The sequence below is a fragment of the Meles meles genome, chromosome 21 (genome assembly GCF_922984935.1).
Source record: "Meles meles chromosome 21, mMelMel3.1 paternal haplotype, whole genome shotgun sequence".
Lineage (NCBI taxonomy): Eukaryota > Metazoa > Chordata > Mammalia > Carnivora > Mustelidae > Meles > Meles meles.
The window spans coordinates 35858014-35884826 of NC_060086.1; the positions used below are offsets into that span (position 1 = coordinate 35858014).

Here is a 26813-nt window from a genome sequence, read left to right on the forward strand (position 1 = left end):
AAGTCGTACTCCAGGTTTTGTGTACACAGCACACGGTGTTTAACTGATTTTATTACGCACCTGAATATACAAACAGATTTAGGGAAAACCTCCAGACTCGTTTCCAAGTGACTGGGTAGCCAAAAAAGAACAAGAGAGAGGGCAAATTCATGGCCCTTAGATTTTGAACAGAATGAGAAGACACTTATTTACATAAGATCTTGGGGAGATGAACCCCACAGACGAGCCTGCCTCCAAAGAGTGGGTTTTTTCACTGACCTGCACTGACCACAGACGCAGGCGCCCGATAGCGGACTGCCGGCCAAGGCGCTGGGGGCGGCTCATACACCAGGGTCCGTGGGCAGCGGTACTGTGCCCAGCACTGCCCAGCGACAGTGTGTTGTAGAACATACCCACTGGAAGTACTCACGGGGTGCAAATCAGAAATTCATGACACGAGGCCACTTTCGACACAGGGAAGAGGACTGTCCCTATACAAAGGGTTCACAATCTGGACTGGCCCTTGAAGATGGCAAACAGTGTTAGAGGAACATCGTAAACCCACAACTCAAACAAGAAAAAAACAAAACAGTGCGGTACAATATATAATTACCAAAGCCTCTTTTTTTTTTTTTTAGGGAAGAGTTTCAGAAAACCCAGGGATAGATTTTATGTCACAAAATGGTCCATATCGCCCAAAAATGTCTTTTGATTGGACAGTAAAATAGTATTTGTTGGAAGCTAAGAACTGAGATAAAGTACAGGCCATGGGGAGGGGCAGAGCTTTAATTTCTCCAATTTTCTTCCAAATCAACTTATTGCTCGGGTTCTCATGGCAGAGGAAGAGGTGATAGCTTTCCACTGGAGCACATTTGGGGTTGATTTTGGCGATGTTCCAAGTCAGGGCAATGCCCTTGGGTCTCAGCACCCGTTTCACTTTGAGCTCGGGCTTCTGGGGAGGAAGCGTGTCCCGGATTTTGTCCACCAGCTCAGGGAGTAGTGGTGGCGGCTCTGGGAGAGGTGGCAAGTGCTCAAAGGACTCAAGAACCTAGAAAGACATTTATGAAGTTTAGCAAGCTGGACTGGCCGTTTTTGATTAAAGCGCTTAACTGCGGTTCTAAATACACTGCCTGTTCTCTGGCCCCTTTACCGGAATCATGAGAACATTCAAGACTATGTGGGGCTGGGTCGTCTTTTTAAGCATCGGCTTCTTTTAGCATTAGGATCTCCATGCTCTGGAACCACTGATCCAGAATGGGTTAGGTCCCGGACACTCTGGGATCAATATTCCATCATTTCCAAATTGTGTCCCCAGACGTTGCGCTAATTTGCATGAAAAGTGTGAGTGTCCAACACCCATTTCCCTCCACCCTCATTGACAATGGCTGCGACTCTTAAAAATCTTTTGTTGGGTTAAAAAAAAAATACATATTTAACCTCCAGAGTTTCTGGAAAATTCAATTAAATTATTTTGGTTCCACAAGTAAGTAGAGATCCAATAGCACACTTTGAAAAAGTACCAGCCGAAATGTGACCCAGGTGTTTCCGTGCGAGTACAGTGGGCACGTCCGCTCAATCTGGAATGCGTATTCCTTGACAGAGCGGCTCTGATCCATACCTGGGCTGCATTTTGTGCCACGGGGGTTGTCTCCTTTGAGATCAAAGCAGCTTTTGTAGGTGACTCCACGGCGGATGCCGAACTTCCTGTGAACACAAGATTTGAGAAGTAAAATCTATCTGCGGTAATCAATTCCATAGCCTTTCAGCAAAACTAGTTTACGTCTTAGGTGGTAATTAAATATGAACTAAAATCATAAAACTGTGAAATAAGATGATAAACTTCTGATAAAAGTTTAAGACCCAGGACACCTGGGGGGCTCAGTCGGTTAAGTTTCTGCCTTCAGTTCGGGTCATGATCCCAGGGGCCTGGGATTGAGCCTAGTATCGAGCTCCATGCTCAGCGGAGAACCTACTTCTCCCCCTCCCTTTGCCCCTCCCCCTACTTGTATGCGCGCACTCTCTCTCGAAATAATAAATAAAAGAATATAAAATAATAAATAAAATAATAAAATAATAAATAATATTGAATAAAATAATAAATAATAAATAAAACCTTAAAATAAAACTTCAAGACCCAAAGGTGTCAAATACAGAGAATTTCCCTTTAATGTGACAAAAACTGCCCTCTTAAGATAAACACGTACGACTTCCTAACTAGGAGAAACCACACGTGGGAGAGGGATCGCTGGGCAGCGGCCTTTGAGGTGCCCTCTTAGGTCAGCAGGACGTTTGCCAACACAGAGCCATTTACAACCCAGTATAAATACAAGACACATGCAAGTCCCGGGAATTCAAACCAAGTATCAGGCAGTCTGGGGGTTAAAAGACTCTCTGTTTCTGAGGCTGTGTTCGCCTGGAGATCAGATGCTCAGCTGACCTTGAACAACACAGGCTTGAACTGCGTGGGTCCACTTACACGCGGATGTTTTTCACTACATGCAGTACAGTCCTGTAAATCTATTTTTTCTTCCTCATGATTTTAAAAGCACCTTTTCTGTAGCTCACTTTATCGTAAGAAAACGGCATATCATACGTGTAACATACAAGACAGGTGTTGACTGTTCATGTAGTCGGGAAAGTTTCTGGTCAGCGGTTGGCCGTCAGTAGTTAAGTCTGGGGAGGTAACAGTCACGGCATTTTCAGCTACACGTGGGGCTGGTGTCTTATCATCATCCCCACACTGTTCAGGGTGAGCGGTAAACCGTGGACTGCGGTAAAGGAGAGGGGAAGGTGGGGGGTCAGACAGGAGGATGGAGTAAAGAGAGGTGGTGTAGGCAAGAAAGGAAAGGGAAAAAGAGGAAATGCGGGCTAAGCGAAAGGAAGAGGGTGTAAGCAGCTGTTAAGAATGGTCTGAAAACAACTGGGGAGAGGCTGTCTCTGGGAGGTGATAAGAAACGGGGCCGCCTGGTGCAAAGTAGTAGGGCTAGGGAGCTAAAACATTCCCGAGTTTGAGCGCATCTATGAAGCGTCAAAACCATTTTGATCTACTGTGTGTGCAGCGGTAGAACTGATTAATATACACTCTGAATCTCCCTCAACAAAATTTCTCTTGTTTGTATTTTTCTTCTGACAAGCATAATTGAGATTCTGCCTTGTGTTTCCAAGTCATTTCATTAGTCAGTTTCTTTGCTGGTGGTAAAAAATCTGCTGGAGCTGTAAGGACCTTCTGGTACAGATACGCCACAACCCATTTATCCATTTATCGGCTGATGGATCTTTGCACTCTGCAGTTTGGGACCATTATGAATCCAGGTGCCATGGCAGTGGCGTAGAAGTCTGTGGAGATACAGGCTGTCATTCCTCGTGGGGGACTAGCTAAGATTGCAATGACCGTGTCTCATGATTGAGGGTACAGTGAGCGTCTGGAGGAACTGCTGAGCCACTTCCCAAGTGGTTACCATGTTACGTTCCTACCGCCAAAGCACCAGAACGCCAGCTTGCTCCACAGCCGGCCAACACTTTGTGTATTTTCAGTTCTTTTCACTTGTAGGCATTTTAATAGCTATGTTTTGGTGTCTCACTATCGTCTTCATTTCGCTCATGAGTAACAAGGATGAGGATGATGGTTTGTTGTGCCTGTTTGCCGTCCCCACATCTTTGATAGCAAAGTGTCGTCTACTTGCTTTAGGCTTAATCTGTCCTTTTTTTCTCCTAGCATCTTAAGATAGAAACTTAGATTGTTCATTTTAGACTTTCTATTTTTTTTCTACTATAGACATTTAATGCTAGTCATTTCCCTCTAAGCACTGCCTTACCTACATCCCTCAAATGTTGCTCTTTTTCCATTTTCATTCAGTTAAAAATATTTTTCACTTTCTTTTTTGACTGCTTTGACTCATGGGTTATTTAGAAATGTGTCTAGCCTCCCAATACCTGGGGATGTTCTAGCTATTTCTGTTACTGATTGCCAATTTAATTCTGCTGTATCAGAGAGTGTGCTCTGGAGGATAACTATCCTTTTAAATATACTGGGACTAGAGGCGACCGGGAAGCTCAGTAGGTTAAGTGTCTGACTCTTGATTTCGGCTTAGGTCATAACCTCAGTCCTGACATTGAGCCCTGCAACTGAAATCAGTGCTGTGAAGCCTGCTTAAAATTCTCTCCCTTTCCTTCTGCCCCTCCCCGCCACTGGCTCACTTGCACTGTAAACACACACACACACACACACACACACACACACAGAGAGAGAGAGAGAGAGAGAGAGAGAGAGACTAGTTTTGCAGTCCAGAACCCAACCTATCTCACTGCTCCTTTCCTATGCATTTAATGCGAATGTGTACTCTGCTGTGGCTGGGTTGAGCAGTCTACAAATGTCAATTAGGTTCTGTTGGGTTGGTAGTGTTGCTCGGGTTTTACAACTTCTGTTTCTGTCTACATGCCCTATCAATCACCAAGAAGGGAGTGACGGAACCTCCAATTATAACTGTTTATTTTATTTGTTTAAAGATTTTTATTTATTTGACAGACAGAGATCACAAGTAGGCAGAGAGGCAGGCAGAGAGAGATGGAGGAAGCAGGCTCCCTGCCGAGCAGAGAGCCTCATGTGGGGCTCGATCCCAGGACCCTGAGACCATGACCTGAGCCGAAGGCAGAGGCTTTAACCCACTGAGCCACCCAGGCACCCCATATAACTGTTTATTTTTTAATCATTTCATCCTATCAGTTTTTGCATCAGGAATTTTGAAATTCTATAATAACATGCCTACACATGTAGGTTTCCTTGGGTCTCCTGATGAAATGGCTTCTTTATCATTATGATAAAGTTTTTTATGCTAGGTTTTTCTATTATTAATTTCAGAGGTAGAACTTAGTCATTCATCAGTTGCATGTAACATCCAGTGCTCATCACAGCACGTGCCCTCCTCCATTCCCATCACCCAGTTATCCCTTCCCCCCCACCCACCTCCCTTCCAGCAACCCTCAGTTTTTTCCCTAGAGTTCAGTATCTCTTACGGTTTGCCTCCTTCTCTATTTTCCTCTTATTTTATTTTTCCTTCCCTTCCCCTCTGTTCATCTGTTTTGTTTCTTAAATTCCACATATGAGTGAGATCGTATGGTATTTGTCTTTCTCTTACTTACTGCACTTAACATAATACTCTCTGAGTTCCATCCATGTCATTGCAAGTGGCAAGGTTTCATTCTTTTTGATGGCTGAGTAATATTCCATTGGAGATACAGACCACATCTTCTTTATCCATTCATCTGTTGATGGACATCTCAGCTCTTTCCATAGTTGGTTATTATGGACATTGCTGCTATAAACATTGGTGTTAGTGCACCCCTTTGAATCACTTTTTTTTCCTTTGGATAAATACCCCACAGTGCAATTGGTGGGTTGCAGGGTAGCTCCATTTTAAACTTTTTTCCAGGGTGGCCACAGCAGTTTGCATTTCCATCAACAGTGTAAGAGGGTTCCCCTTTCTTTGCATCCTCACCAATATCTCTTGTTTCCCGACTTGTTAATTTTAGCTTTTCTGACCGGCGTGAGGTAGTATCTCATTGTGGTTTTGATTTGTATTTCCCTGATGCTAAGTGATGTGGAGCATTTTTTCATGTGTCTCTTGGCCTCCTGAAATGGTCTTCTTTGCCTGTGGTACTGTTCCTTCTTCTGAAGGGTTTTACGATAATACAGTCACTCCAGCTTTGTCATGATTAGCGTTTGCATGCTTTTGCACAGTTGTCCTCTTCCCTCCTTTTAATTCTAACCTACCCACATATTTATATTTAAAGGGCATCATATAATTATCATATAATTTGGTCTTGTTTTTTTATCCAGTCCAACTATGTCTGCTTTTTCATGTTAGACCATTTATGGTTTTCTCATTATGAGTTTGGTTGGGTTTAAATCTACCATCTTTTTTTTTTTTTAATTTTATTTATTTATTTGAGAGAGAGCATGTAAGAGAGCACAAGCAGGAGGAGGGTCTGTGGCAGAGGGAGAAGACTCCCTGCTGAGCAGGGAGCCTGATGTGGGGCTCGATCCCAGGACCCTGAGATCATGGCCTGAGCCGAAGGCAGAGGCTTAACCCACTGAGCCACCCAGGCGCCCCTAAATCTACCATCTTGCTTCTGTTCTCCATTAGCCTCATTTGCTCTTTGAATTTTCTTGTGGCTTCTCTTAGATTATGTAAAATATTCGCCGTCTCCGTGTCTTCTATAGCAAAGTGTTGTCTGGATGTTCAACTAATGGCACCACCCAGGGGCCTCCCTTTTTGATAATGAAGGTTTGCCCACAACAACTTTTATATGTAAAAGTCTTAATTTTGTTTCCACTTTTGAATGATACTTGGTCGATATAGAATTTTAGGTTAAGGAATTTTTTACCTCAGCCTTTCAATGATGTCATTTGACTGACATTTGGTTTGCATAGTTCCAACTGAGAAAACTGTGAATTCTTTGTTCTTCTCTATATTTTATGATATAAAACATTTTTTTCTTGAAAAAACGTTTTGTTTTGTTTTCTGTTCACTTTTAAGATTTTTCTTTTTAATCACTGGTTTTCATGAATGGATTATGGTGTACCTTGATACGGTTTTCTTTGTATTTACCCTGCTTGGAATTTACTGAAGTTCTTAATTGTGTGGGTTTGTACTTTTCATTAAATTTAGAAGACTTCTGACCATATGTGTATGTCGGACCACTTGATATCATCTCACAGTTCACTGAAAGTCCGATTCCTTTTTCTCAGTCTTTTTTTTTTTTCTTCTCTTTTAAACCCTTCTTTAATTTGGGTAGTTTCTTTCCAAACTATTTGGTCAGGTACTGTTTCCTCCAGTGTACCATTTTTTTCTCCTTCTTCTCTGTATAATACGCTGTTTGTATTCCATCCACGGAACTTTAAGTGTTCTCTTTTTTAAAATTTGGTTCTATTTTGTATCTTTTATTTCTATTATTCTTTCCTGTTCACTTCTTATCTTTGAGCATATTCCTTTTTTTTAACTTTAAAAATTTTATTATGTAATAATTTATTATGTCATCTCTGCCCCCAGTGTGGGGTTCAAACTCACGACCTCAAGACCAAGAGTTGCATGCTCTTCTGATTAAACCAGCCGGGCGCCCCACTTTGAGCATATTTCTGTAAGTTCCTTCAAAGTCCTTGTCTGTTAATTCTGTCATCTCTGTCATTTCTAAGTTTATTTCTATTGACTGATTTTTCTCCTGGTTATGGATTCCATTTTTTGGTCTGTGTATCTCTCATGATTTCTTTCTTACTGGATGATGGATATTATAAACTTTTTAAAAAGAATTTATTTATTTATTTGACAGAGAGAGATCACAAGTAGGCAGAGAGGCAGGTGGGATTGGGGGAAGCAAGGGAAGCAGGCTCCCCGCCAAGCAGAGAGCTCGATGCGGGGCTCGATCCCAGGACCCTGAGATCATGACCTGAGCCGAAGGCGGAGGCTTAACCCACTGAGCCACCCAGGTGCCCCGGGTATTATAAACTTTAAATAGTTATGTGTTGAATTCCATTCTCTTCTTTTAATAGAACACAGTGGGCTTTGTGTGATAAGCTATCAAGTTATACGTAGTTCAGCTCAATCCTTTCAAAGCTTTTCAGTTTTATTAGGGTAAGGCTACAACTGCCTTTGTTCTAAGATGAGTTTATACCCAGATGGTCCGCAAGAAACTGTCACTACAGCCGTCACTACAGCTGGTCAGAACTGAAACGTTTCCCACCTCCGAGCATAAAGCTCTTTGGTCATTCTTTGCCAAGGCTTGTGGGGTTTCACTCTATGCATGTGTGGCGTGATACTTCAGTAAGGACTCAAGAGGACTCTGCGCTAGAGTCCCGGAGCCCTTTCTCTGAGTGGCTTCCTCATTCTGCCACTATATTCTTCCCCTTCATTCTGGTGGCCTCTGCCTCTCTGCATGAGTCTCTGTCTCCTCACCTGGAATGGCAAGACAGCCATTCTCTGCTTGGGAGTTCCTCCGCTGCACCGCAGTCTAGGAGGAAAGCTGGGGCAGTCCGTACAGCTCATCCCACTCATTCCCCTCTCTAAGGGACTGTAGTCCTATACTGCAGTATCTGGAATTTTTTAAAAGTTAAGCCTGGGCCCTTGACTCTATCACTATTCTCTCTATATACGTTTATGACCTGTTTCTTATTACACTTCTAAGACGTTACATCAGCACACACTTCTTCTACTACATTCTTTTTAATGGCTGAATACGCTATACTTTATGAATCTAATTTGCACAATTAATCCTTTATTTCTAGACATTTAAGGATTTTCAGACTTTGATTTTTCACAAACAGCACTGCCATGAACATTTTCATACTTCCCTATATACTTAACTTTAGTTTCTTTACGTAACGAGTCACAGAATTTTGGGGTCAAATTTTGCATATTTGTAAAGCTTTTGATGTCGACAAAAGGTCTCCCAGAAAGATTTACACTCCCATTCACAGTATGTGAGCTTTCATTTCCTTTAAAACTCTTCAGTGGAAAATATGCATTAATTCAGTATTGTGGGGGGAATGTATACTACGTGCTGAGCATTGTGCTAAGAGGATGGAGACTTACAGATTAATAAAGCCCCTGACGCTGGCCGGAGAGAATGGAGTCCTTTCAGGAAGTGATATGGAAAGAAACAGCAACAGAGCAATGCCATACAGCTATAATACAGGTGTGCCCCAATACCAATGGTAAGGGGAGCCTGGAAGGAAAAGTCCAGCCAAAGAGTCTGAAGTGAATATGAAAGAATGAAGAGTGGGGTCAGCAGACATACCTTGGGAGACACAGTAGAATGAGGCAGACCCAAGAGTCAAAAGCGACTCATGTCTAGCTTGGGAAATTGGGTGAGCTGGTGATTCCATTCATTAAGGCTGGGAATAATGGGAAACAGTCCAGGTTTGACCTGATACCTTTATTCAGAACTGGACACTCTACAAGATGAACAGATTCATAGTATCATGAGCCGGCAGCGTAATGAGCATGGTCCATCTGTCCACCTGCTAGATCTCAAACTGAAGCCCCCCCAACTTCGAGGTCTGACTGACTCTCTAAAGCACTGAATGAGTCTGTGTTCTTTTTATTTTACTGTATCTCGAATCCTGCACCCTGTAGTTTAGAAATGACTTAATAATCTTAATTAAAAAGTAACGATTATTATAGGTTCCCAATTCATCTTTCAAATTTATATTTCTAATCTTCATCTTGGAACTGGAAATGAAGGGCTTTTTAGTTCTATCATGGGGTACCTGGAGATTCCAATCGTTCTAACCTTTGCTTGGATCCCAGTTGAAAGGGGAGAAGGAACTGGCTATATATTTACTATGCTACTCCCCATTTTAAAATAGTACATAATTTTTTAATGTTTAAATAAGTTACATTCCCAGATTTTATTAAAAGTAAGAAGAACAGGGGCGCCTGGGTGGCTCAGTGAGTTAAAGCCTCTGCCTTCGGCTCGGGTCATGATCCCGGAGTCCTGCGATCGAGCCCCGCATGGGGCTCTCTGCTCAGTGGGGAGCCTGCTTCCACCTCTCTCTCTGCCTGCCTCTCTGCCTAGTTGTGATTTCTCTCTGTCAAATAAATAAAATATTTTGGAAAAAAAAAAAGAGTAACAAGAACATTCAAGTGCAGTTATTGAGATGAAACTTGTTTGTAACTGATGACTAGCCCCAGATGACTACATTTTACTTCTTCCTGTTTAAATCTGAGAAAGAGGGCACTGCTGTCCTTCTTCCTCGACACTTCCACGCTCTGCCCTAGTACCCTCTTACAGGGCTACTGGTACCAAGAAGAAAGGTGTGTACTGGAAGAGAGATTCGTAATAGTCCCAGACCACCCAGCTATCTTTCAGCGAGTGAAACAACCATTATACATCTGCATCATGGAATACCACTCGACCGTAAAAAGCAATACTACTGGTAGGCAGCTTTGATGACCCGCAGGGGAATCAGCTAAGTAAAAGAAGTCAGTCTCAAAAAGATACATACTGTATCATCGCCCAACACCCATGCGTAACTGTAATTTGATTGTAGTGACCATTACACATGAATACATGATAAAATTGCATAGAGATATACACACACACTAACACACTAAAACAGACTTTATAAATGGGTCAAACGCTTTCTGGACTGTTCCTTTCCCTCTTAAAAGGAATGGGGTTGGGGGGCAGGGACAGGGTGGCTGGGTGATGGACATTGGGGAGGGTATGTGCTATGGTGAGTGCTGTGAAATGTGTAAGCCTAATAATTCACAGACCTGTACCCCTGGGGCAAATTAATATGTTAATTAAAAAAAAAAAAGGAAGGACAAATCCCTTACCTGTTGTTGATAGGGCTTCTTTCGTCAGATCAATCACAGAATCGAATTTCTTCTTCTCTACAGCCTGAAAAATTGTTAGAAAATGAAGATTTTGCCTCCATAGCAGAAAATATTCTTTTTAAAGATTTTATTTATTTATTTGACAGAGATCATAACTAGGCAGAGAGGCAGGCAGAGAGAGAGGAGAAAGCAGGCTCCCTGCTGAGCAGAGAGCCCGATGCGGGGCTTGATCACAGGACCCCGGGATCATGACCTGAGCAGAAGGCAGAGGCTTAACCCACTGAGTCACCCAGGTGCCCTGCAGAAATTATTTTAAAAAAAGAAAACACTATAGCTTAATTGAACTCTATTATTAGGAGAGAGGGGCTGAGGAAATACTACATGGTTTCTGAGAATATGACTAAGCAAAGTCGTAGTTAGTTTGGTAAATAAGTAGGATTGTGAAATATGTTTGTCACTGACCGTTTTAATATTTAAGCTAGACTGGAAATCTGGGTGTGCTAACGAATCAGGCATTAATGTCACAGAGAATGAATGACAAAACTAAGTCACCCCCCCACCCCCACCAGGCAGCAACACTAAGTTCACAGAACTAACATACTCAGATGAACAACATTCAGAGACAACATTTATTACCTACCGTAACTTCTGTTTTAGCACCAGGTGAAGTACTAGAATTTCCCGATGTGGTTTTTCCAGTATCTGAAAGAAAAATACCAACATTTGACAAATGTATTAAACTATTAAATATTTATGAACTTTGTAACATATGAATGCTCAAACACAATGAGGATGCTCATGAACAGTTTATTACATAATCACAAAAAAGGAACTCAATTGACATGACCCATTCCAAAGACCGAGGAACCAAATAATAAAAAAAAATCCAATTTGGGTTCAAAAGATTTTGTCCTTCTGTAACTTTACAACTATTAGTAACTCTTTTTTGAAACTCCACCTGTAAATTGATATGGCATTTGAGGAAACAGACATGGAAATAAATGTACTGATTCTTTATTCACAGTACCTCTAACCCAGACTCTGGAGATGACTGAGGAGCATTCAATTCAGAACAGGAGAAAACCTCAGATAAATGCTTACTATCCCTTATAAATATCTGCTTCATAATCTGAACAGTCTGAGCCCTGGGGGCAACTGAGTGGCTATGTAAGTGGAGGCAAAGCTTTCCGAAATCAAGATGCAAATACACTAAAATAGTAAAATATGAAAAGGAAAGGGGGAGTTTTGAATGAGAACTTACAGGCCAAGAAGATAGCCATTTCAAGAGAAAGGAACTTTATTTGAGATCTGAGGGCAAAGATTTTTACCTAAGTTGAATAAGACAGAAACTCTAAAGAGGAACAACTCAAAAAACCAAAAAGTTAAAAAAATCAAAGATGCTAAAGAATAGCCAAACTTTAAATCTTAAGATAAAACAAAAAGACAAAACCCAAATCACTACCACCAACACATGCCAGGGCAAATAAATATTTCATGTAATGAAGTATATGAAAAGTTAGGAGTTTTGTAACTTACAAATCCATTAAACACAGAAAACAAACAAAAGGCCATAAAATAAATAAAATAAAAATAAAATAAATAAAATCACGAGGTTAAAAAGAAACCTCAGTTAAATTAAGGAACATTTATTTATTCAGATAATATTAATTATGGATATAAAAACATTTTTGAAAGTAGAATTAAAATTTTTATTTTATTGAAAGATAATATTCAATTCTCCATTTTAATACAAATACTGATTTGAGGCTTTCTAATTTCATAGATCATATTTTAATCAACTTAAGATACCTGTTGGATTTGATGTATTTGGAGTTGTCAAATTAGGACTTTCCACAGAAATCAACATAACATCATCATTGTTACTAAAATGATAAAGAAAATTAAAAACAAAAATAAACTAAACATGCATTATCAGGCTGAAACATGCAATCAATGGTTAGAATTCTCTGACTTAACATTTCATAACTGACATGTTTAATCTAACAGTTGTGGCAGGCAACTGGAGATAAAACCAAATACCCAAGAAACCCCGTGTGTTGCCAGTCACGTGACCGTTAAGTGTCCAATAATGGATCCTTAAAACCTACTAAAGACCCATTTACAATGAACCCAAATATATAACCTGTAAGTATACAATATACATAAATATACAATATGTAAATGTCACTCTAGAACATATACTTGCCTTGATGAAAATGAAAAGTAACTGAAAAAAAAACACCAGTAAGACACTTGGACTCTTACAGATATAGGACTGTGACAAATAAGGCTATTAAGAAATTAGTCCTCAGGGTACCTGGGTGGCTCAGTGGGTTAAAGCCTCTGCCTTTGTCTCGGGTCATGATCCCAGGGTTCTGGGATCCCTGTCGGGCTCTCTGTTCAGCAGGGAGCCTGCTTCCCTCTCTCTCTCTGCCTGCCTCTCTGCCTACTTGTGATCTCTGTCAAATAAATAAATAAAATCTTAAAAAAAAAAATTAGTCTTGCCACAATTCTACATTACATCACTGTAGTAAAAAAATTGACCACACATTGACTAAACTTAAAAAGATGGTAAATGACACCCATCATGCTTATTGCTCCCACTTGACTTTGACTCCTCTTTCATGAGTTTGACATTTACATCAAAATCTTTCTTAAGATCTTGACACAAATTTCTTTGAGCCCATAAAATGTCTAAATGAATTTTCTATGCACAGTTATACCACTTTTTTTATAGATTATTTTAATTTTTAGCTTTTGCATTTAGGCCTGTGTTCCATTTCAAATTATTTTGTATATGGTGTGAGGTAAAAAGAGCAGGTTCACTTTTCCCCTCTGGCTATTCCTGTAATAGTTGTTGACGGTCTTTTCTCCAATAAATTACCTTGGCCTCTTTGCTGAAAACCAACAGACAATATATAATAGTCTCTAATCTGGCCACCAATTTATGGGCCTATCCTAAGACAACACCATTGTCTTAATTACTATAACTTTATAGAAGTCTTAAACTTAGGTAATGTGTGTCTTCCAACTTTGTTCTTCTAAAACTGCTTTCATCTTCTAGGTCTTTTGCATTTCACTTAAGTTTTCAATCAGCTTGTTATTTTCTATAAAAAAGGCTGCCAGGAGTTTGATTGAGACTGCATTAAATGTACAGAATGATTTGGGTGAAGTGACACTAATAATGAATTTGCCCATATATTTACCGTCCCTAACCAGCCTTCCCACCCACACCTCCCCACCAAAATGCTATAGCACAGTGGTATGCTTGTTATAAAGGATAAACCTACACGGACACATCATTATCACGATCGAAGTCCGCAGTCTACAACACAGTTCACTCTTAATGGTGTACATTCCATGCATCTTGACAACATATAATGATACATATCCATCATTACGGTATCGTCCAGAATAGTTTCACTGCCCTAAAAATTCCTGTGCTCTGCCTATTCATCCCTACTCATCAGCCCTGGCAGTATTTGACCTTTTTACTGTCTCCATGTTTTTACCTTTCCTAGGATGTCATGTAGTTGGAATCATACAATATATAGCCTTCTCAGACTAACTTCTTTCATTTAGTAATACGCATTTAAGTTTCCTCTGTTCTTTTCCTAGCTTCAAAACTCATTTCTCTTTTAGTACAGAATAATATTCCTATTGTCTGAATGTAATGATTTATTTATCCATTCACCTACTGAAGGAGATCTTGGTTGCATCCACATTTTGGCAATTATGAATAAAATTGCATTGCATATGACTTTATTTTCTCTTCTTTCTTAGCCTATCAATTGTACTTCTTTTTTAGGTGGTTCCCTTAAAGTCTGCAATATACATTTACAACTAATCCAAGTCCACTTTCAAATAATACTGTACTGCTTCACAAGTAGTGGAAGTACCTTACAATAACAAAATATTCCTAATTTCTCCTACCTGTTCCTTGTATCATTGCTGTTATTCATTTCATTTAAACACGCACACACACACAGTTGCTATTATTTTGAACAAACTCTTGTCAAATCAAGAAATGTATTTCTGTTTTACTTTCATTCATTCCTTCTCTGAAGATCTTCTTGTCTTTATATAAATCTGATTTTCTGACTTATTTTCCTTCTCTGTGCAGAATTTTCAACACTTCTTGGATGGCAGGTCTTCAGGCAACAAATACCCTAAATTTTTGTTTGTCTGAGAAAGTCTGTATTTCTCCTTTGCTTTTGAAGGACAATGCCATAGAATACAGAATTTTAAGCTGGTGGTTTTGTTCTCTCAATACTTTAAAATATTTCACTCCACCCTCTTCTTGCTTGCGTAGTTTCTAAGGAGAAGCTGGATGCAATGCTCACCTTTGCTCCACTGTGGGTAAGGTGTTTTTCCTTCTGGCTTCTTTCATTTTCTGAATTTTAAATATCTTATGCCTAAATGCAGTTTTTTGATATTTACTCTGCTTAGTGTTCTCTGAGCTTGATATTAACATTAATTTGGGCGAAATTCTTAGTAATTATGGCTTCAAACAGTTTTTGTTCCTTTCTCTCTGCACATCCGCACCCGTTCCCCTTCTGGTGTTCCCATTATGCTTAAGTTATTTCCTTTGTGGTTTGTCCCACGTTCTTGTATTATTTTTGCTGTTGTCTTGTTTCTGTTTACTTTTCTGAAGTTTCTGTTGTCAGACTTTCAAGCTCAGTGATGCTTTCCTCAGCGGTATCTATTTACTAAGTCCATCAAAGGCATTCTTCATTGTTACCGTTTTGGTCTCAAGCATTTCCATTTCTCTGCATATTTATCCACCCGTTTTTGCATTTTTTCTACTTTTTTTTCACTGAAGCCTTTAGCAAATAGTTTTTCAAAATCCCTAAGTTGAACACTTCTGTCATATCTGACTCCATTTCTGATGCTTATTTAGTCTCTTCAAATCGTGTTTCTTGCCTTTTAGTACATCTTGTGATTTTTTTTGTTGTTGACAGGTGGACATGGTGTACTGCATAAAAGGACCCGTGATAAACAAGCCTTTAGTAACGATGTGGTTTTACTAATACTATGACTAGCTCTCAGTCTTTCAAGTAAGCCTATCCCCCTGGAGTGTGAATTTCAGTAGCACTTCTTAGTCAATCACCCGCTTTAGGTGGGACAGATGGCTGGAGCAGCTGAAGTTGGGTATTCACTTCCTCCATATGGAAAGCTAGAGGGAGCAGGAGTTGGGGATTTCATTCAGCCAGGTGGGTTTAGTAGTAGTGTCTCCCTAGGACAAGGCCTTATTAAGAACAGAGTGGTCTGGGGGCGCCTGGGTGGCTCAGTGGATTAGGCCGCTGCCTTCGGCTCAGGTCATGATCTCAGGGTCCTGGGATCGAGTCCCGCATCGGGCTCTCTGCTCCGCAGGGAGCCTGCTTCCTCCTCTCTCTCTGCCTGCCTCTCTGCCTACTTGTGATCTCTCTCTCTGTCAAATAAATAAATAAAATCTTTAAAAAAAAAAAAAAAAAAAAAAAAAAAAAAAAGAACAGAGTGGTCTGGAACATTTGAAAAGGTTCCTTTTGCCAACTGGCTGCTGCAAGCATGAAGGGACTTTTCTCCAATATTCACCATTAGGACCTGGTAGAGCTCCTGGAGGTAAAACACAAAATTATGGGTGTCCCCCTGTAGTTTTTAACTCTTGATTTGTCTATTCCGAGCCTCCAGCAATTACAATTTACATTTTCCTAAACTGGCATTGGTTCCCACGGAAGCTTCTGCTTCTGGGTTTCTGCTCCAGTTCTCCAGTGTCATGATTACCATTTCTGCCTGTTGGTCTCTCTGGATTTGGGCGACAGTATTTTGCTCTGTGGCCTTACTTCTCTAATGGATCTAAGAAGAGGTGTTGATTTTTTTCAGTTTGTTGAGCTTTTTACTTGTTAGAATGGAGTGATGACTCCTTACATGCTAGATCATGAATCTGAAATGTACTTCGTAGTTCTGAAGTTAGGTCTTACAGATGTTTTGGTAATCATATCCCTTTGTATATCATGTTCTTTGACATTATTGTAAACAGTATTGATTTTTAAATTTGAAATTCTGTTTGTTGCCCATATGCAGACACACTATAAATAGTATGACTTTATTTTATTATACACACACACACATACTTACACACATGTACAACATGAGAGAATAGTATGAGACATATACACATATGTACCCTATGTAGAAGGACAGAAAAATATTTTATATTATGCACATATTTATTATAGCCAGTACTTTCATCTCTTTACCTTTGGACAGATCCAAAATTCCTCTGGTTTTATTTTCCTTCTGCCTGTAAAATTTCCTTTAACATTTCTTGCAGTGCAGGTCCGCTGCTGATATATTTTCCACACCCACCCCAACTTTTTTTTAGTTTGAAAATGTCTGTTTTCCCCTAAAATCTGAAAGATATTTTCACAGAGTGTAGAAATTTTAATACGTAGTTTTTCTTTCAACACTTTAGAGATGCCTCCGCATTTCAGAGCTTTAGAGATGCCTTTTAGTTTGCATAGTGCACAGCAAGAAGCCTCCTGATTTTATTTGTTTGTTCCTTTCTGTGTAATGAGGTTTTTTCCCTCTGGCTGTTTTTAAGATTTTCTAGGCACTACCTTCACCTTTTTTTCCCCCTTTTTAAACATTTATGGGTTTTGAATTTTCACCAAATTTGGAAAAATTTTAGATGTTACATCTTTCCTCCCTCCCCACCCCCACAGCCTGGGGAAACTTCAGCGATATATATATCTATATATTAGACCACTTAATTCTGTTCCAAAGGTCTCTGATGCTCTGTTCATCTTCTTTGTTAGTCTTTTTTCTCCCCATGCCTTTGTTTGAATAGTTACTATTGCTATTCTACTGTCTTTTTTTAAAATCAATAATTATCCTAATTTTAATGTTAATCCTAATCAGTGTACTCTTCACACTCAGTTATTGTCTTTCAAATTTCTAGAAATTCACCTTGGGTTTTTTTTTTTAAACATCTATTATTTTCACATTTTCCTTTATATTGTTGGGACATGAATACTCAATGATAATAGCTGTTTTATGTTGTTGTTGTCCATCAAACATATTGTTTCTAAGTCAGTTTCTAGCATTTTAGTTTTCTCCTTGTTATGAATTATATTTTTTGCTACTTTGCATGTCTGGTAATTTTTGATTAAATGTCAGACATTGTAAAATTTACACTGTTGAATGATGGATGATGTTTCATTCTTTCAAAGAGTGGTGGACCATGGGCACAGGGGTGGTTCAGTTGGTTAGGTGTCTACCTTTGGCTCAGGTCATGATCTCAGGGTCCTGGGATTGAGCACCTAGTTGGGCTCCCTGCTTAGTGGAGAGCCTGCTTTTCCCTCTCCCTCTGCCTACTGCTCCCCCTGCTTGTACTCTGTCAAATAAATAAATAAAATCTTGAAAAGAAAAACAGTGCTGGACCACTGTGGAATGCAGTTAAATTACTCAGGATTACTCACATCCTTTGTATCCTTTTAGTTTTTTGGGAGCAGGCCCACTGAAGTTTTTAGTCTAGGATGAAGCCAGCTTCACTACAGCTACAACCACCTAAGGACTCTCTACCTGTTATTCCATTGTTCATTATAGTCAGTGGGAAAGCAAAATGTTCCCAGCCCTGTACAATATCCAAAAATGTTTGGTCTTCTTTCCAGTGGGTCTTTCCCCAGCCTCTTGTAGTTTCATCCTCTGCAGGCACAGATCTGCATTCAGCCTATGATTCAAGAGGTTCCCTCTGCGGATCATCAGAGCTCTATCTTTACACAATTTGCTTTCTTTATTGTTCTGCCTCACAAATTCTAGCCAACTCAGACCCCCCAATCTCTGATCTAAATGTAGCAAGACCTCTAGAGGCTGTTTGGGCTCCTCCTGCCCCTGCCCTTTACCTGCAAAATGCCTCCAGGCATTAAGCTTGAACAACGGTAGGGTGCATTTCACCTGTTTCCCTTCTCCCAGGGAAAGAGTCTTATGCTCCCTGTTGAACAATGTCCGCACACAATTCTTTTTCTTTTTTAGTTTGGTATTCTGTTTGTTGACAATGAAAGAACAATTCCTGTAGCAATTCATACTTCATGGGCAGAAGCAGACATTTCCTACACATTCATTTTAGAACTGTTTTAATGTACATTTTAGAACAGATTTAATTCAACAATTTTTCCCAAATTTATCAATAAGAGATTCTAACAGCCATTATTACTAAGTTCAGTAAACAAAAACAAATGTTCAGATCTAAATTTTATCAAGAATATTTCATTCTTCTTTCCATTTTTTGTCTGTAACAAAACCTAAAGAGTTTATTTTGTATATTTTTTCCTACTAGTAACAGTCATCATAGATTGATAACTGTATTTAGTTTGTTACTTAACCATAAGCAGTTCTTTTCAGATGTTCACTACACTAGAGTCAAAATCTCTTATCAATCTCAAAATTCTTCATTTAACATTTCTAAAATACTTCTTTTTGTTTTTAAAAAGTTCATGTATTTAATTCCACCCCCAAGATGGGGCTTGAACTTATGACCTGAAGATCAAGAGTCACATGCTCCTCCGACTGAGCCAGTCGGGCATCTAACCAGGCATCCCAATATTTCTAATATTTTAAGTATTTCTCCTTGCTGCTATAGTACCTCAAATATAGCATTACTCAGGAGTTTAAGAAACCAAGCAGAAAGGCTTTAAAAAGCAGAGTGGAATTTTTGGCTTTTCATTGGGATGAGGCAGTAAAGATTACAATTTGGGACCCACCAAGGTGGAGGGAACCTAGTGAACACTCCAAGCTTTCAGCTGGGAATCCGTAGAGGTCTGTATCTTAAGAGACTCATGAACTAACTAGAGACAGAAGGAGCCTTACCACATTAACAAGCCTCAATCTCTACCAATCTCTGAGTAGATCAGGTGACCAGGTCCTGCTCAGCCAGAGAGAATAAATATTGTTTACAGTAAGATGATATTATTCCAGAGCCTCACCAATTCTTCAGAAATTAGCAAGCAGGCCAAAAGACAGAGCCAAATGATCAGAAACTGACAGAAAAACAATGGAAAGTTACATAGATGACCCAGATGCTGGGGTTATAAAATAAAAACATTAAAAGAACTATGATTGATGCTTTTAAGAATATTGAGGAAAGATGGATATAGTTAAACCAGATGGAACATTCATCAGAAAAGCAGAAACCATGAAAAAAAGACTGTAATGAAATTAAGAAGTCAATTCATACAAACACACTACTACAAAAGTGGAAAGACTTGGAATGGAAAAAGATATTTATAGTACACATATCTGACAAAAAACTTATGACAGGCAACTCAAAGGGAAAACATGCAAAAGTCTTAGAGAAACTTCATAAAAGGTATGAAAATGGCTAACATAAAAATGTGCTTAACTTCATTATTAGAAGGAAATACAAAATTTCAACCAATACATGATGCTATAAACATACCCGTGTGGTTAAGCAAGAAAGGCAGATATTAACAAGTGGTGACAAGGATATGGAAGAACAAAGACCTCATTATACTTCCTAATGGGAATGTAGCTTTGGTGTGACCTCCTTGGCAAGTCTTTAGTAATATCTTGTTAAACCTGAAAATACATACACTCTGTGACCTAGCAATTCTGTTTCCAGGCAAATGTTCAACAGAAGTGTATGTACATTCACCAAAAAACATGTAAAGGAATGTTCATAACAGTACTACTCATAATTTCCCCAATCTGCAAACAGCCCAGATGCCCATTAACAGTTGTGAGTAGAGTGAGGTACATTCGTGTGTTGAGCACCACAGAGCAACAAGAATGGATAAACTTGCGCTAAGCAACAGCGCAGATGAACCTCACAATGCGTAATGGTGGCAAAAGAGGCAAGACGCCGAAGAGTTCACTGAGTATGACTCCATTTTATAAACATGAAAATCAAACAAAAACCACTTATAGTGGTAAAAGTTCAGATAGTGATTCCTCAGGTTGGTGTGTTAGGGGTGGGATTAGTGACCAAGGGTGAGGCATGAGGGGGACTGGATGCCACTGATTTGATCTGGAAGATATTTACAAAATGTGTTTACTTTGTCCAAATTTGCCAAGCAATACACTTGTTTGTGCAGTTCTCAGGGGGCATTATGTCATTTACCTTTACTTAAAAATTATATATACATATATAGGGCATGTCTGTGTAGGTAAAGTTGTTAGTACTTACCGTGAAAAATTCATCTATCTGCAAACTAAAGATTGAAATACTGTGAGCATTTATTGATACGTTACTTTTTTTTTTTTTTGAATCATTCCTATCTTTTTTTTTTTTTAAAGATTTATTTATTTATTTGACAGAGAGAGATCACGAGTAAGCAGAGAGGCAGGTAGAGAGAGAGGAGGAAGCAGGCTCCCCGCTGAGCAGAGAGCCTGATGTGGGGCTTGATCCCAGGACCCTGAAATCATGACCTGAGCTGAAGGCAGAGGCTCAACCCAATGAGCCACCCAGGTGCCCTGATACATTACTTTTATAAAACTGTTCCGTTGGTTGCTGCCAACGATGGCTGGGTTTTGTTTTTTAAGATTTTTAAAATTTATTTTAGAGAGCAAGAGCAAGCAGGGGAAGGGGGACAGAAGGAACAGGAGAGAAAGAATCTCAAGCAGACTCCCTCCTGAGCTTGGAGCCCGATGCGGGGCAAGGTCCCACGACCCAGAGATCATGACCTGAGCCAAAATTAAGTGTGAGGCACCCAGGTGCCCCAATGATGGCTGTTTTTTAAATGAACCATGTCTGAGAGGAAACTGAAGACATCGATGATTTTCATGTTCATCTGGATGTACCTAACCTATGCTTTCTACATGCATTTTACCCTTGGAAAAAAATTTGTGTCTAAAATTACTAATTATAATTCTCCAGGTAATGTTATAATATAGTAATTTCAGTTTATGGGTTCTGGAGACAAACTTGTCTGGGTCTGGGTCTAAATTCCACTGGTGGCTTTAGTGGCTTGGTTACTTACTAACAGGGTTTTGGGGGCAAGAAACTCTGCCTTGGTTTCTTCATCTATAAGAGAGGGAGAAGTTTTATAAGATTAAATTAATGTTAATGAAGAATGAGTAGGAAGGAGCACATGCAACACTGTAGGAAATTTCTTAAAATACCGTGGCTGCTCACTGCGTTTCCCCCTTCGATCTCGACAAATAGTTCTTCACATGAAGTTCAAAGCCAGGCTTATGTTTTAGGCATAATTAATGTTTCATTCAATCACGATTGGTGAAATAGTCTGTTCCTGGGTGCCTTACAACTTGAAGTTTCCTTTTCCCTCTTGGAAATGGTTGCACATAACGGCATTTTCTTCCTATTTAAACAAGTTCCTTTTCTTCAAACATGTGTTCTGGTGCATAAGCCTTCTCTTCTATGAACTTGTTCAGCTCCGCTGTTAATGCCTTTCCCATTTCCTACACATTCTCAAAAGAAAAATGTTTAAACTTCTAAATCCAACCATTAGTATAGACATAGAAAGTTAGTTGTGGCACTAATTCCTTCAATACTTGGGATTAACAGAAAAAAAACAATTATAAAACCTCCTGGCTTTCTTTAGAGGTTTAATAATAGTGGGAGCAACATGTTTTTGCTTTCTTTTTTAAAGTTCTTTTATTTCTGGGGCGCCTGGGTGGCTCAGTGGGTTAGGGCCTCTGCCTTTGGCTCGGGTCGTGGTCTCGGGGTCCTGGGATCAAGCCCCTCATTGGGCTCTCTGCTCAGCAGGGGGCCTGCTTCCTCCTCTCTCTGTCTGCCTCTCTGCCTACTTGTGATCTCTCTCTCTCTGTCAAATAAATAAATAAAATCTTTAAAAAAAATAAAGTTCTTTATTTCTTAAATATTTTTTGAAAAATTTTAAATAAATTATATGTATAAAGAAGTACATAAACTGCTACGTAGAACAGTTATGACAGAACCCCCACACTTGAACAACTTGAGAAGCTATTATTTTTAAAAATTTTAAGAAATTTAATATATACATACATATATATTTGCTTGATATATATATCTTTGCAGACATCAGAAAGCTGTGGTAGAAGGCAGGACTTAGGGAACTGAGATCCCAGAGAGAAAGAGGGTATACAGAAGTAGGCTAGACACTTGCCAACGGTGTTCCTCTTAGGGCATCTGTCAATGAAACCTTTCGGGAATACTGAGAAGCCAAGCAGAAGGTGGCTGATAGCACAGTGGATTGTATCAGGGAGACAAAAATTGAAATATGCAACCAGCAAAAGGAACCATAGGAAACACTTCAATCTTTCTGGTGGAAGTCTTAGAGGGCTATGCCATAGATGGAGTAAAATCAAAACAGACCGAGTCTTATAAGGACTACAAATAAATCTCAGTTGTGCTCAATTCCTGATTAGATTTAAGTATATTATCTAACAAAATGGTTTAAAAAATAAACATTTATTATCTCAGTTTCTGTGGGTAAGGCAGTATGGAGCACTATAGTTGGGGGTATTGGCTCAGGATCTGTCACCGCAGTCAGGATGATGGCAGGAGCTGCAGTCATCTGAAAGCTCAATGAGGGCTAAAGTTCCTGCTTCCAAAATGGTTTACTGACATGGCTGTTGGCAGGGCGCCTTACCATATGGGATTCTGCACAGGCTGCTTGATGTCCTCTTCAAGTATGCTTGCTGCCATGTTAATATGGCAGTTAACTTGCCCCAGAGCAAGGAATCCAAGAGAAAGAAAGGAAGCTATGATGCTTTTTATGATCTAGTTACATACTGCCACTTTTGCCATATTCTATTTGCTGTCACTAAGTGTAGCCCAAGACAAAAATTAGACTCCACTTTTTTAAAGGAAGAGTATATTGAAGAATGTGTGTCTATATTTTAAAACCATCAACAGACCCTATGTCCCTCTCTCTGCTGCCTGCCAGAGTATAGGGTGAATCTGTTCTGATGGAAGATAACATCATTTAGAATCTCTAAAATTTTCAATACACAGTGTCCAAGATTCACACATAAAATTAGCAATTACGATAACAAACAGGGAAAAAATGAAAAAACAGCAAATAGAAACAGAGCTCAAGGTGACCTGCATACAAGGGTCATGAGAAATGGATCAGAAAATACAGTGATTAAAATGTTCAACACATGGACAACAAGATAAAGAATTTCACCACCTCTGTCTACAGAAAAGAACACAAAGGCAGGGTGCCTGGGTGGCTCAGTCAGCTAAGAGTCCGAATCTTGATTTCAGCTCAGATCATGAGCTCAGGGTTGGGGGATGGAGCCGAGTGTCAGGCTCAGCACTGGGTGGGAGCCTGCTTAAGAATCCTTCTTCCCTTCTCCATTTGTCCCTCCCTCACTGCTCATGCATGTACATGCCCTTTTTCTCTAAAAAATAAGGAAAGGGGAGAACTGAAAATTAAGCAAACGGAAATTAACAGTTCGATACAATGGGTTTAACGGCCCCTTGGATCCAGCTGAAGAGAGGATTCATAAACTGGAAAATAGGTTGGTAGAGAACATCCAGACTGGAGGATGGTGTGTACCAAATGCACGTAATGGGAAAACTGCGGGGGAGAAGAGAGAGAATGGTGCTGAAGGAATTCTTAAGAGATAATGGCCAAGAATTTTCCAAAGATAATGGAAGACATAAAACCAGACTCATGAAAAACTGTGAGCCCCTATGAAGATAACTTAAAAAACAAACACTAAACCCAAGACTCCACAACTAGCATCATATAATATACTAATGAAAACCAAAGGGAAGTAGATCTTAAAAGCAGAAATACAGACATTATCTTCAAAGAAGCCACAATAAGACTGAAGCTAACTTTTCAATAGAAATTACAGGAATCAAAAGACATGTAATGACATCTTGAAAGTTCTGAAAGGAAATTACCTACAATTCAATGCTCCTATTAAAATATCCTTTAAAAATAAAGACAAAAAGGAATGATTTCCAGACCAAAAAAACCTGACAGTTTTTCTTGAGCAAAACTAAATAAAGAAATAACAAAGTTCTTCAGGCAGAAGGAAAATTTTCCCAGATGGGAAGATGGAAATACAGGAATAAATGAAGAGCAACAGGAGGGGGGAATATGTGGGTAGCTCTCAGTGAATAACGACTCTACAAGATGGTAGTTTCATCTTGTGAGATTACAGTACAGCTGACCTTGAACAACAAGGGTTTAACTGTACAGGTCCATTTACACATGGATTTTCTTCAATAAATATAGTACTCTTAAGTGTATTTTCTCTTATGATTTTTAACTATTTTTTCTCTAGGTTACATTATTGTAAAAATACAGTATATAATATATGTATACAAAATGTTTAATTGACTATGTTATCAGTAAGGCTTCCAGTCAACAGTAGACGATTAATAGTTAAATCTGGGGGGAGTCAAGAGTCGTGTGTGAATTTTTGACCATGCATGGGGTCAACACTACATTGTTTGACAGTCAACTGTAATGTAAAATTAAAATGTGTGAAAACACAAAAGAGGGAGGGTGAGTGTTAAGTGGAGTTACAGGGTTCTAGGGTAAAGCATTACCTACAAAAATGGTAAAAGTACTAATTCATATTGGATTCTAATTATTAGAGTCAAGAATCTAAATCATGATCTTTAGGAGAAACAATGAAAGATGTATAATTAGTGAAGTAATGGGGAAAGAAAAAAAAAGATTAATCCAAAAGAAGGCTAAAATAGAGATAGATACACAGACATAAATAGGGGAAAAGGTCCATTAAAAATAGAAGGGATAAAAGAAAGTTAAGATTGTAGTTATGAACCCACGTGCTTTAGTAGGGTTATATTAAATATAAATTAAATTTTCTGGGGTGCCTGGGTGGCTCAGTGGGTTAAAGCCTCTGCCTTCGGCTCAGGTCCTGATCTCAGGGTCCTGGGATCGAGCCCTGCATCGGGCTCTCTGCTCAGCAGGGAGCCTGCTTCCCTCCTCTCTCTCTGCCTGCCTCTCTGCCTACCTGTGATCTCTATCTGTCAAATTTAAAAAAAAAACACTAAATTTTCTAATAAGTAGTTAGCTATTTTCGAATTAGGTTAAAAAACACATGTGTAGGGCACCTGGGTGGCTCAGTTGGTTAAGCATCTGCCTTCCACTCAGGTCATGATCCCCAAGTCCCAGGATCAAGTCCCACATCAGGCTCCCAGTTCCATGGGGAGTCTGCTTCTCCCTCTGACCTTCTCCCCTCTCATGCGTGCTCTCTCTCAAATCCATAAATCAATAAAAATCTTTAAAAAAAAAGTGTATTAATAAGTAACTATTAAGGCTGCAGCCGCCGCTCACGTAATACATTTTATATGACCAGCACTTCAGAAACCCACATGCCTCTATCCTATATCGTAAGTCTCCTCCATAAATGGCATTTGTAGTGCTAATTTCTTTTAGTCTTGAGATTTACCATCTACCCTTGACTTCCTACACTTTTTTCCCCCTCTGGCTATTTCTGAGCTTTATTTGAATGGAAACCTATTTGCGTCTGCTCTTCCGTAATATTTTTGTGGGACTACCTTGTACGGCTGCATGAGACTGCAGTTTGTCCATTTCTACTAATACACAGAATTCCACTATATGGATTTACTGCAGTGTATTCTTTTCAACTGTAGATGGGCTTTTTGTCCTTCTAGTTTTCGACTATTATGGAAAACGCTAATAAACATTCCTCTACATGTATCCCGTTGGACATTTAGAGGGTACATATCAAAGGATGGGGCAGTGAGGTCAAAGGATATTCAGATCTTCAGTATTTCTAGATAATGCCAAGATTTTTTCTAAAGCATTATACCAATTTACCCTTATAACAACAAAATGTTAAATAAAATCAATTCCCTTTATTTCAAAACCTCACCAATACACCTAGTATTGTCAGATTTTAAAATGTTTTACTTTTCCTTACCTGATAGGAAAAGGTATCTCTTTGTGGCTTTAATTTGCATTTCTCTGATTACTAATGTAGTTGAGCACCTTCTCTATGTTTAATATTGGTCACTTGGAATTCCTCTTTCGTGAAGTAGATGTACAAGTCTTTTGCCCATTTTTCTTTTGTATTATCTGGCTTTTGCTCGTTGATCTGAAGTTCTTTCTATATACTCTGGTACTGTGCCCCTAGTGGTTCTGTCTGCTGCAAGTGTTTTCTCCCACTTGATGGACTGTCTTCTCACTAAAATTTTAGTGGCTTGAGAGAAGTTTCTAATTTTAATATGGTAAAACAGATCTTCATTATTTTATTGCGAAGGTAATTGTGAATTTGTGAAATCCTTCCTTACCCTAAGTTCATGAGGACGTTTTATATTCCCTTCTAAAAGCGTTGTAATTCTCCTTTAGATAATGAGTTCCTTAATCCACAGGAGATTGATTTTTATGTGCCGTCTGACAGAGAGCCAATGTCTTTCATATTTTTCTCGACATGAATAGCAGAGTAACTGCACCATTTACTAAAAGTCAATCATTTCCCAGATGGTGTGACATAAAATCTCCATCACATATCGCATATACATATATGCATGGGTTTCTGGATTCTCTG

General features: G+C 39.3%; 1 protein-coding gene across 2 annotated transcripts in view; it reads right to left on the bottom strand.

The window, feature by feature from the left end:
- Positions 1–576: 576 nt before the first annotated feature.
- The window catches only part of ATF7IP2 (activating transcription factor 7 interacting protein 2), a 39649-nt gene continuing 13412 nt past the window's right edge, over positions 577–26813 (bottom strand). The window contains exons 6-10 of one of the 2 annotated variants that reach the window (XM_045994000.1): positions 12123–12196; positions 10954–11015; positions 10314–10368; positions 1598–1683; positions 577–1027 (exon numbers count right to left, since the gene is read on the bottom strand). In XM_045994000.1, the coding sequence (XP_045849956.1) occupies positions 614–1027; positions 1598–1683; positions 10314–10368; positions 10954–11015; positions 12123–12196 (691 nt within the window). In that variant the 3' untranslated portion in view covers positions 577–613. The remainder of the gene's footprint in view (positions 1028–1597; positions 1684–10313; positions 10369–10953; positions 11016–12122; positions 12197–26813) is intronic. The other variant, XM_045994001.1, reaches the window with a different exon arrangement.